Source organism: Nannospalax galili, unplaced genomic scaffold (genome assembly GCF_000622305.1).
Source record: "Nannospalax galili isolate Female #2095 unplaced genomic scaffold, S.galili_v1.0 scaffold31, whole genome shotgun sequence".
NCBI lineage: Eukaryota > Metazoa > Chordata > Mammalia > Rodentia > Spalacidae > Nannospalax > Nannospalax galili.
In genome coordinates this window covers 4,366,434-4,378,346 of record NW_008332149.1, presented here as the reverse complement: position 1 = coordinate 4,378,346, position 11,913 = coordinate 4,366,434, and the positions used below count along the sequence as shown (strand labels likewise).

Genomic DNA, 11,913 nt, shown 5'->3' with positions numbered 1-11,913 from the left:
CCGCTGGCCAAAACTAGGGTGTCGTAAAAAATTTTGGCTCAGACCCTGTGGATTTTATGGTAAATACATTTGGCTGTATTTCTAAGTGAGGAAAGGGAGAAAGAAATACCAACAATTTTGTGGTTGCCAATATATAAAATCATCACTACCTTAAAGTTAATCTCAAGACCTCAAAGGCTTAGAAAACGGCAATTTTTGGATGCCAGTTGCATCTCATTGCTGAACTGTAAAGGGCTATCTTCTCATCTGGGTTACACAGGCCAACATTTAAAATACATTACCAAAACATTTGCACCCCCTAGCTGTCACAATTTAAATACATATGATTTTATCTATTTTACATTCCCGTTTTATAGAAATATGAGGTCTTAGAAGCAAGCCTCAATCTCCTGCATCTTCCCAACTGACTCATTTACAAGTTGCACACACACATCTCAAGCCTCAGACTTATCACCCATGCACTCCCCACAAGGAAAAAAACAAATTAAGAAAAATCACAACTTTGTGTACGACTTAAACTGAATATCCAATTATAAACTGGTACATCAAATTGTCTAAATAAGATGTTTTAGCAATCTTGTTAAAAAAACTCTTGGGCAAAATATATCTAATTTTTAAAAACATCCCAAGATTTTTAAAAAACATTTGTGCTATACAACTTATAGGAACCTTGAAATTGTTTCACAAGGTTTTAATCAAGGTATTTACATACCAAATAATGTAAAGCAAAAAAAAAACAAAAACAAAAAAAAACAAAAAAAAAAAACAGAAACAAACAAAAAACCCACAAAAACCCCAAATCTAATTACCAATGACAGTTTAGAATATACTAATGCATCAAAGATTTGTATGAAATTAAAATTAAGGCTTCTTCTGTGTAATAATTGTGTCATTTAATTTTACATACCCAACCTTGAGTGTCAGTCTTAAACAATCTTATCAATCCACTGCATTCAATGTAGTGGAATGTGTTATGTGTTACCTCAAATAATTACATTGCTGCTACTTCTATGTTGAAGCATGCTTTTTAAACACTGTAGTTATTCAATATTTACAATGTTTATCATTTAAACTTCATGTAAAAGCACAAGTATGTCTGTCTGACTTTAATACAAACATCATACTTGGAGTTCCCCCCAAAATGAAATGTAATATTCTACATTTTTAATAACCAACACTTTTTTAAGTTTTAAAAATATGTCTTAATGTGGACCACCAATATTCTCAAGTAACTAGACAATGCTGTTCCTTATTTTGGCTGCAGAATTCCAGTCTGGCTTCGGTTTCTTCAGGCACAGAGGGAAGCGAGTGTCTCTTCCACCATGGCTCCCCATCCCGTACTTCTGAGCATCTTCCTGCTGCCGTCTCATGGGGTCCACCTCAGGGACGGGAGGGGAAGATCAGGGCTCAGGATGAATTATGTGATTCTCAGTCATTCACGATACTCCCTTTTTTGCTCTTTTAAAAACACAGTGAGTTAAAATACTGAACAGCAAGATAAAAACGGAATAGTGTCTAAAAATCAAAATGTATTACCCATTTCTCCTATTATATCAAAATCTGTAGTCAGAATTGTCTTTATTGACTTTATTTTAGTTTTTGTACACAAAGAAAAATCATGTTCATATCCATCATGAACAAAAAAAAAGGCAAAACTAGAAGACACGTGTCCTTCACCAAAGCAAAGCTGTGCTAAAGGTTCCAAACATTTCAATTTTTAAAATAAATATTTTCGTTTTCCGATGTCTACTTTTCATGTCTTCAGAGTGTCACAGGAAATTGCAGCCTATCATGAGTTACAATTCTGTTCAGAGTCCCAGCTCACTGTGTTTGGTAACTTGCCATACCATATCCAGCTTGGTTAGGAGGAGGTATTACAGGGGGAGGAGCTTGTCCTTGGGGAGGCTGAGCACCAAATCCACCCATCCAGGCAGCAGACGGTGATTGACTTGAAGAGAGGAAAAAAGTCTTCAGCAAACACAAGATAATCTACAGTTATATACCAAAACTAAGCAGAGTCTAATCACAGAACACAACTAGAAATCAACAATCCTACAAGAACCAACATGTCAAAGAAACAAGTGACATGCACACAGAGTACAAGAACCACCATTAAGTTCGAAAGCTGCTTTTTATTTTGGTTTTCACTTCACTGCTGTGCTGGGGATTAAACCCAGGACCTCGTTCACGCTATGCAAGTGCCCTACATCCCAGCCCAATTTCATTAAGAGAATCACGACTTACCACAAGTCTGAAGACTACCTGAAAGCTGAATTTTAGAAAATGTGCTAGGTGTGATAGCTCATGTCTGTAACTGCAGCCACTGAGGCACAGGCAGGAGGACTGCAATGAGTGTTCAACAAATCTTGGCTACAGAGATGGGCTCACCAAAATAAAGAACTGAACGCCTCGCAGGCAGTAGAGCTCTTGAATGGCCTAGCCCACTGATTCTTTTGTTTGAGGCTTTTTTGTTTTTTGAGACAGAGTCACTAAAGACTTGTCATATAGACCAGGCTCCCTTTGAACTCACAGAGATCCCACTGCTTCTGCCTCCAGAGTGCTGGTATTAAAGGTGTGAACCACCATGCCTGGCCTAGCCCACTGACTTTCCCTCCCACCCTTAAAAAAGAGAGAAACCACATAAACAAAACATAAATAACACAACATGGTTCATATAAATAATTTATCAATCTGTAAGAAATAATTTAAAAACCGCATCCATGTTGGAATGAGTCTCAAGAAAGGGAGCCAGTGGAAATAAAGATCTAGCCTGGCCTAGAGGAGAAATAAGCAGCAATCAGTATACTTTGTTTCACACACATGTCCAAGATGTCTCATATATGCCAAACAATATCATCAAGTTTCTGAACACATCTAGATAGAAAGACATTGTATATGAGCAAAAATAAGGTAATTTATCTTGAAAAGGGAAGTAAGTTTTTAGCATTACAGATCATATTTCATGAGATTTGCTACTATAACGATCACAATCCAAATATCTCAACATATAGCATTTAAATAGCTCCTCTTAGAACAGCACAGAAGCCTATCTGTTTCTACATTGGAAAAAACACAACAACTCACTCTACTCCAAATCCTTGTTGATTCCATGGTTGCCCATATACTCCGTAAGGCGGAACTTGCCACCCATTTGCCATGTACTGTCCGTACTGTTGTGGGTTTCCATACACTTGGCTCCACTGCCCCCACTGACTGTAGTCAACCTAGGAGAAAGCATATTACTGTTTTAGGGAACAAGTAACAAACACCGTATTTGAAGAAAGAGTGGGAGACAAGGAAGAGAAAAACTAAGTAAGCACCCTTATGTGAATAGGACTCTGTTATTTATCATTGCCTAAGTTTATTGGGGTGGTGACACCTGTGAAAAGAAAGTATTAAGATTCAGTTAATACCGCAAGACAATCAACTTTGAAATAGCATTAACACAATCAACTGAAAGCAGCTAGATGCTTTATTTTACTGTTCATTTCCAAAGCTCTTATGTAGATCGGTAAGATGGAAACCTTAAAAAATGCTAAGAAAAATTGAATTACCTGTTGGAAGTTTTTAGTCATATCAGGAGATTCTTTACCCCAATAGCATTTAACCACATGTCCTTCGATTGTAGTACCATTCACTGAAACAATGGCATGGGCTGCACTTTCATGAGTTGAAAATCTAAGAGGAAAAAATACTGAGGTTTTGTCTTCTATTTCAGAGAACTTGAGCAAATTATAGAGGAATTTATTAGTGGGCACCTCTAAGTTGGCATTTTTCTTAAATTACATTACACAGGTAACTACTGAAATAGCAAACTGATGCCTAGTAAGGGTCAAAGCCTTAAGGGAAAACAAATCAAATGGCATTGTAGTCCCAACGCTACCTGACAAATGAGTAACCCTTCTCTGGAAAAACTCTTATCTCCATAATTTGTCCAAATGGGGAGAATGTCTGTCTCATAAGCTGATCTAGAAGAGAAAAACATACAAATAAAACATTTAGAGTTCATGCTAATAGAGCTGAAGCACCAACAGAGACGGTGATTAGGAAAAAACACTACCTGTGAGCCCAGAAGCGATTCCTCCACAGTACACAGTACAATTTTTTGGACTTGACTGGTTTACTACATCTTCAAATCTCAACTGCTTAGTGTTAGCTACAGGCAGAAGAAAATGAAATAAATGCACAGTTACAGTTGGAAAACTCTTTTTGTTCTGTGATTGTAGCTCAGTGGTAGAGCATTTGTCTAGCATGTACAAGGCCCCTGGTTCAATCCCCAGCATCAACACACACGCACACATGCAAAATCTTTCATCTACATACTGTTAAAATATGCCCCAGTGGGAGGGAAAAAATTTTCTTCTGTCAATACTATGACTTAATAGTTTTTGTTGTTACTGTTTTGGCTTTTTGAGACAGAGTCTCGTGTAGCCCCAGCTGGCCTAGAACTTGCTATGTAGACTGGGCTGGCCTTGATCTCATAGCGATCTGTCTGCCTCTGCCTCCCGAATGATGAGATTGAAGGCCTGAACCACTACACCCAGCGTAGTTGCTGTTTTTGAGGCAGGATCTCCTGAATCCCTGCCTAGATTTGAACTAGCCATGTAGCTGAGGCCTTGAATTTCTCTGATTCTCCCGCCCTCACCTCCCAAGTATTAGGATTATAGGCATGCACCATCAAACCTTGTTTATGTGATGGTGGGGATCAAACCCAGGGCCTCCTGAAAACTAGGCAAGCACAGGCACTCTACCAATTCAGCTACATCCTCAGCCTTTAATATAAATTTTATCTATAAATATATCAGGTGGTTTACAGCTTGAAAGATACTTAACATAGAAAGCTCAGATAATGACATTCAAGGTAAGTCTTATAACACTAATTTAAATACTAAGAAATTAAAACTATAATGATACACGATTTGTGGAGGATCTATAAGTTTAACATACGCAGCAGATATAGCTTACTTTCTTGTGTACTTTTAGGTGCAGGTGGTTTACGTGTGGCCCAATTGGTTCTGATTTGTCGACCTCCCAACCACTGACCCCCCATATGCACAATTGCATTTTCTGCATCCTAGGGAAGAAAAAAAAAGGAGAAAGAGCAGTTAGAAACAAAAGTGTTACCGAAGACCCAGTAAAATGAAACCAAAGCGAGCACCAACAAACCTCAGTGACCTCACTAAGCACCTAACCAGAACTAGTACCTTGAGCATAAAAGCTATTTTTTTACTTATAGACTTCAAAATACCAATATAACATTTAAGCACAAGTAAAAGAATTATCATGTTTCATTTATATATGGTGGAAAAAATCCTACAATCCTGACTACCCAAAAACATTTTCCTCAAATATACAGAAATGAACAATATTATTATAATAAAATAAAAAGCTCACAAGACAAGGTTGTTTTTAAGTATCTTACTTTTATGGTTGACTTGAAATTTAACATTTACTGGAGAAGATATAAGAAAATTTATCCCAGTTATAAAAATACTATTTTGATGGAACAAAACAGATTTCCCTGCTCGATACAGAATATAACTTACCATTCCTCCAAATTCTCCTACTGGCCCATTTCTACTAGCCTTTGGCTTTACTTCTAACACATACTACCTTAACCAATGCATAAATGCAACTTAATCTTCATAGTGCAATCACCCTATGATATATTCAAGTTTATGAAAGAATGATTTTCTATCATCAGTATACTCAAGAAATTATGTAAAATTTGTATTTCTAGGTTGACAAGCAAGTATATTAAAGTTCCAGTTATAAGTTTTAAACAACTAAATCCAGAATTTAAGATTTTTGATTAATCGAAAGAACGTACCAGTTTATTATAAAAAGATACAAAACCATAGCCTTTGGACTTTCCAGTTGCCATGTCTTTAACTACCCGGGCATCCCTGTGGAAAGAAGCACAGCTAAATGAGGGAAGTCAAGGTCACCCTCAAGATAAAAACTAAAAGGAACCACACACACTGTATTGTGAGCATTTTTAAATAAAATTCCAGTTAGCCCTAATTAACTACAGCCATTCCTGAACTCTCCCTAATGCTTCTTTACCTGTTAGAAAAAAGCAGTAGGACAAAAACATGTAATAAACATGCAACCTAGTCAAATAGCCTGTGCTTTCTAAACGAAATACTCAAATTTGAAGATTAACAGGAACACTAGTTTCCTTTTCTAACATTCTATTTGCTAGTGTCCTCTAAGATTTACTGATTCTATAAATTACTGCAACAATGCTAACTACTTTACCATGCAATATCTAAATAGTTAAATGTCTTCTGCCTAGTGATACAAAATATATGAAATATTAAAAAATTGAAAAAGAGGAAAAAATAGGAATTAAAAAGGCATACATGGCCTGTTAACAGATTTCTTTATTTTTCTTGGTCAATTCTCTATCATCATTTTGGAGTTTGGACAGCTGTAAATTTTGAAAAATTGACATTTTCAGAAATTTAAGAAAGGAGAATAAAAAACTAACACAATGCTAAGCACACCAGTACGAAAACAACAAATTTACACAGAAATTTTAGTGAGTAAGTTAAAATGATTGGAAATATAGAACTCCACTGAATATAGAATGTTAAAATGTAAATACTAAAATATGTATATATAAATAATGTATAATAAGAATAAATAGAAATGAGAAAAAAAATCTACAACTGAGTTCCAGTGTGCACAGTTCCTTGCAGTTAGCCTTCAAGATCCTGTCCATTCTTATGAGCAATTCTGCAAAATAACCAGAATGCTATTACTTTTAATTGTGACTTGGACTGTAGAAAACTGCAGGTCTCAGGTATAAATAAAGATCAAAAACAGCAACCTGAATTATTTTTATACTAATTTTTAAAACAGTACTACTTACCACATTTAGATTAAAAAGCAAAGCAAATATCAAAATAGAAAATTAAGAATTAAATCTTTCTTTCAAACAAATTAAGTTCATAGAACAACAAGTTATATAGAGAAGGTGTTGTTCTTAATTAAAACATTTCTGTAGTCATACTAAAATGTTTAATTTAAATTGACAAATATATAAACTGATTTTAATCAAAGATAAATTATGACATATAAATTATGATAGAACTGGTGACCACTTTAAATTTTCCAATATATTTAGTCAAGTAACAACAAAATTTGAGCATATATTTTGTTTAAAACAAAACACCCATATCGATCCCCTTACTATTAGAATCAAATATTAACAAAAGTCAAATTAACCTCACATTTGATTCAAACATAAAACATTTTAAAACTGTAATGGCACTACATTTTACTTAAAGCTAAAATATCAAAACACATTATTGTATTTAAACATGAACATTTCCAATTTAACCATAAAATACTCAAGGATTCGCCTAGTTCCCCCACATATAAACTCCTCCAATAAAAGTTCAATATACAATATAAATCACATTTCGTTTTTATTAATCCATTACCCTTAACCACCAAGATTTGAAAACATTTGACAAAAAGCTGGAATTTTTACCACTCAAATATTTTCTTTAAAGGCAACAACAGAATGACTTAAGATTTTCAAACATTATACACAAGATCATTTGAAACAAGACCCCAAACACATCGAAATGACATCAACATTTGCAACAACATCTACTCAAAAAACAAAACAAAACAAAAGGAAAAACCAAAGAAAGACACACTAACTAGAGAAAGAAAATCTTACTTCTAATGTAAGTTAATCATATACAATTTTGCCTATCACTACTGATAATACTGATTGTGATACTTACGATATTTTACCAAAGGGGGCAAATGCTGATTTGATATCTTCTGTTGTGATTTCTGGACTCAAATCCCCAACAAACACATGGAAGTGATCTGAAATCAAAGCATTTAGTATCAACTACTTAAGAAGTTAGGTACTAAGTCTTTTTAGGCAACACTAAGGGAGGAAAAGCCCTAGGTAAGCTGGCAATGCTGTGAGGATGAGCTTGGAACTCATCCACGGTAAAATGCAGCAGGGTACTTACTGGAAGTGTCTTTTTTCTGGCTACTTGGTGTTGTTGCCCAGTTTACTTTGACCTCCTAAAAATAAAGATTATATTTAATACAATTATTAAGCATGTCATTTCAAACTTTAACACTTACCACTTAATCATTTATCAAGCAGGATTATTTGTGTAAAAGCACTAGCTGAATAAAAGAGCCATCACTCAGCAGCCGAATGTCTATCTAAAATCTTGCTAAGAAAGAATACAGGCTGATTTAACATGCAAATATATGCACTCACAAGGTGCCATCATCCTATTATCTTACCTTTCCCAAAATTTTTCTCCCATTCATAGCAGCTAATGCAGCAGCTGCATCTCTGTGTTCATAAAATTCCACAAAGCAATATGGGTCATTGCTTGTATGCTGCAAAACAGAAAATCCAACAGAAGAGTTGACCCTTCTGCTATCGGGTTGCTGAGAAGAAAATCCAGGAAGAAACATTACTGACAGCTAGGAATGTACAGGTGAGATTGCACAAGCTTATGAAAGCCTAACACTTATGATTTACAGCTGACTCCGTACCTCAGAATACTGCTGTACTCAAGCAGAGCCATAAAAACAGCACAGGATCATGATCACGAGTATTAAGTCAAAATGTACAAGTCTGGTGACGTATGTTAAATAGAAGACAGAATCCCTTATTAGCCCCAAAGCCTCAAACTCACATTCAGTAAAGATCACCCCTTATCCCCTCTTCTTCCAACATGACTTTTAAAAGGCTATATTCTACTTATGTATTACAATTCTTCATGGAGTATATTCCTGGCTTATAACAACACCGAAATGTGTCAATTTTACTCCTGACAGAACTGGGGTGGCCACTACAAATCAGCGTCTTGTACTGCTGCCAAGATTGATTATGAACTGTTCCTCTTCTGAAAGAGGAAAGAATGAGAAGAAAAACAGAAACATTCAAGATTTGTCACTACTGAAATGAATTCACCTCCCAAAATAATCTATCTAGACATGACTGCACACACCTGTAATCTCAGCACTTGGGAAGCTGAGGCAGGAGGATCAGAAGATTGTTGAGTTCAGGGCCAGCATGGGACACACACACACAGGCACGTGTCTGTGTCTCTGTGTCTCTGTCTCTGTCTCTGTCTCTCTCTCTCTCTCTCTCTCACACACACACACACACACACACACAGAGAAACCTGTCTTTAAAACAATTAGAAGGAAAATAAATAAAAAAAACAATTAGAAGTAGCCACTACCTCCACCTAATATACGAGGGATTCAAGATACATTGGTCTTCCAGAGCCCAGCAAATATACTAGTGATTTGGAATATAACTGCTGAAATATGTCTAAATATCTCAGGACTGGCTAGTAGTGTAGCTCAGAGGTAAAGTAACTGCCTAGCATGTGTCAGGGCCTGGGCTCTTTCCAGCGCCTTAAACTAAAAATAGTAAACCCAGGACAAAGCTACAATTTACATCACAAACCATCAAGATAAGATAAAGTAAAAACAAAACCCTTCATTAGTTGGCAAATTCATTTTTATAAAGTTAAGAAATTAGTACTACCTAAAAATCAAAACAAACGTAGTTTTATAAAATTGAAACCTAGACTGCCTACCAGCTCAACTGTAACAAGCATATTTCTATGTTAGGTTAAAAGTACTCAGCACACCTAGCCAGGTGTGGTAGCGCAGGCCTTTGATCCCAGCACTGGCAGAGCCAGGCAGATCTTTTGGAGTTCAAGGCCAGGCTGGTCTATATAGCAAGTTCAGGCCAGCTGGGGGTACAGAGAGACCACACAAAAAAACCAAAAAAAAAAAAAAAAAAAAATCAGTATACTTAATGTAAACACCTTAAGGGAGTAACACACAGACTGTGCTCCAGGTGGATTTACTAGTGACAAAATACCAGCTAAGGATCTTTTCAACAACCATTGTTTCTGTTTTTCTTTTTCTTTTTAGATTTGTTTGTATTTTATGTGTTTGAGTGTATTTGCTTGCATGTAAGTACACCTGTGTATGCAATGCCCACAGAGTCCAGAAGAGGGTGTTAAATCCCCTGGAACTGGAGTTAGGACAGTTGTTAGCAGCCAGGTGGGTGGTGGGAATGGAAACCCGGTCCTCTGCAAGAGCAGCCTGTGCTCTTAACTGTTGAGCCATTTCTCTAGTCCCCAACTACTCTTTTTCATCCCACGAAGTTTTTGGTAGAAAAATCCCAAATAAGACATATAAATAAACAATAGTGACATAGTAATCACAGACATTTCCTTGAGGGAGAAAAAAGTGGGCTCATTAACAGTGCCAATAAAATTATGGACTTTCATATGAAATCCTGTTATGCCATACAACAAGAAAAAGAGGAAGAGAAAGGAAATAGGAAAAAAGACACCAAATAAAAATATACTCCTGTGAAAGAGACAGTATTTGCCAGAAACATTCATTGAAGACTGGCTGACCCACAAAAAAATAAAATAATCAGATTTTAAGAAACTAGTACATTCATGAACACTGAGCATGTGTGTGTGTGTGTGTGTGTGTGTGTGAGAGAGAGACAGAGAGAGAGAGAGAGAGAGAGAGAGAGTCTGTCTTGATAGCATCAGGTCCTGCTTATACTGTTCTCTATGAATACACAAGTTTAATGCCTTCTCCATTTTAACTGACCACTTCACATACACTGTGGCCAGCCAGTACCAAGTACACTTCTAGGTATGATGGCAAAACTAGCATGAATTTCTTTTATTTTTTACTATTTCACAGAAGATTCACTCTTGTTGATTTTCACAAACAGTATATAATCTTAAGTGCAGAAATTTCACCTTCTCTATTAAAGGAAGCACTTTATGGCTTGCCTTAGGACTTTCTGAATTGTCAGCATCTGTATATTGGGGGCCATTATTAAGTAGAAGTTACTGGAATGTGCACACTAAGATACTTCATAGTCAATCTGATGACAGATTACTAAGCAGCTAATACACGGCCAGCAGCACACACAATAAGAATATTGGACACACAAACGATTGATCTCACATTTGGGGCATCAAGAAATTTTTATTATACCACTCAGAATTGTGCAAGTTAAAATTTTTTAATTGGGCTGGAGAAATGACTCAGCAGTTAAGAGCAATGACTGCTCTTGTAGAGGAACCAAGTTCAGTTCCCAGCACCTATAGGGTAGCTAACAACAGCCTGTAACTTCAGTTCCCGGGGATCTGACATCTTCTGTCCTCTGCAGGCATTACACATATGTGCTGCACTTACATACATGCAGGCAAAACATTCATACACATATAACAAAAATAGTTAATAACAAATCTTTAAAAAAAATTTTTTTGGTCTTTTTTTGAGACAGGGTCTCCCTGTAGCCACAGCTGGCCTAGAACTAGCTATGTAGATCAGGCTGGCCTTGAACTCCCAGAGAGCTGCCTGCTTCTGCCTCCCAAGTGCTGGGATTAAAGGTGTTTGCCACCATGCCTGGCCTCCATTAATAGTTTTGGACTGAGCTTAACCACAGGAAAGAGAGGACTACTGTATACATGTGTTTAAATATTCATATCACATATATCTATGTATTTACATCACACTGTTTTATCTAAGACATCACCGGTTCTTAAGTCAAATTCCAATTCAACTGTCAGAGATGTTAAAAATGTTAATGTTTGTCTTAAAAATCAGAGACTATATATTGCACATCATGATTATATGACAAAAACTAGAAGCTATGAGAACATTGAATGTAAAAAATCAAAGCAGATGGGAATGGTGACACAGGCCTGTAACTGCAGTACTCAGGACAGCCGCCACAAGTTTGAGGTCAACGTGGACTACATGAGTCCCAGGGCTACAGAGCAAGACGCTACCTTTAAAAAAGACCAAGAAGGAAGGAAGGAAGGAAGGAAGGAAGGAAGGAAGGAAGGAAGGAAGGAAGGA

The 11,913-nt window shown here is 36.4% G+C and overlaps 1 protein-coding gene across 6 annotated transcripts in view; it reads right to left on the bottom strand.

The window, feature by feature from the left end:
- Positions 1-891: 891 nt before the first annotated feature.
- The window catches only part of Tial1 (TIA1 cytotoxic granule associated RNA binding protein like 1), a 21,401-nt gene continuing 10,379 nt past the window's right edge, over positions 892-11,913 (bottom strand). For 2 of the 6 annotated variants that reach the window (XM_008827306.2, XM_029560745.1), the window contains exons 3-12: positions 8,290-8,388; positions 8,004-8,058; positions 7,764-7,851; positions 5,831-5,906; positions 4,966-5,074; positions 4,061-4,156; positions 3,884-3,968; positions 3,555-3,678; positions 3,085-3,224; positions 892-1,948 (exon numbers count right to left, since the gene is read on the bottom strand). In XM_008827306.2, coding sequence (XP_008825528.1) covers positions 1,822-1,948; positions 3,085-3,224; positions 3,555-3,678; positions 3,884-3,968; positions 4,061-4,156; positions 4,966-5,074; positions 5,831-5,906; positions 7,764-7,851; positions 8,004-8,058; positions 8,290-8,388 — 999 coding nt within the window. In that variant the 3' untranslated portion in view covers positions 892-1,821. Of the gene's footprint in view, positions 1,949-3,084; positions 3,225-3,554; positions 3,679-3,883; positions 3,969-4,060; positions 4,157-4,965; positions 5,075-5,830; positions 5,907-6,365; positions 6,742-7,763; positions 7,852-8,003; positions 8,059-8,289; positions 8,440-11,913 lie in introns of all 6 variants that reach the window. The other 4 variants (XM_008827305.3, XM_029560744.1, XM_017796691.2 and 1 more) reach the window with 3 other exon arrangements.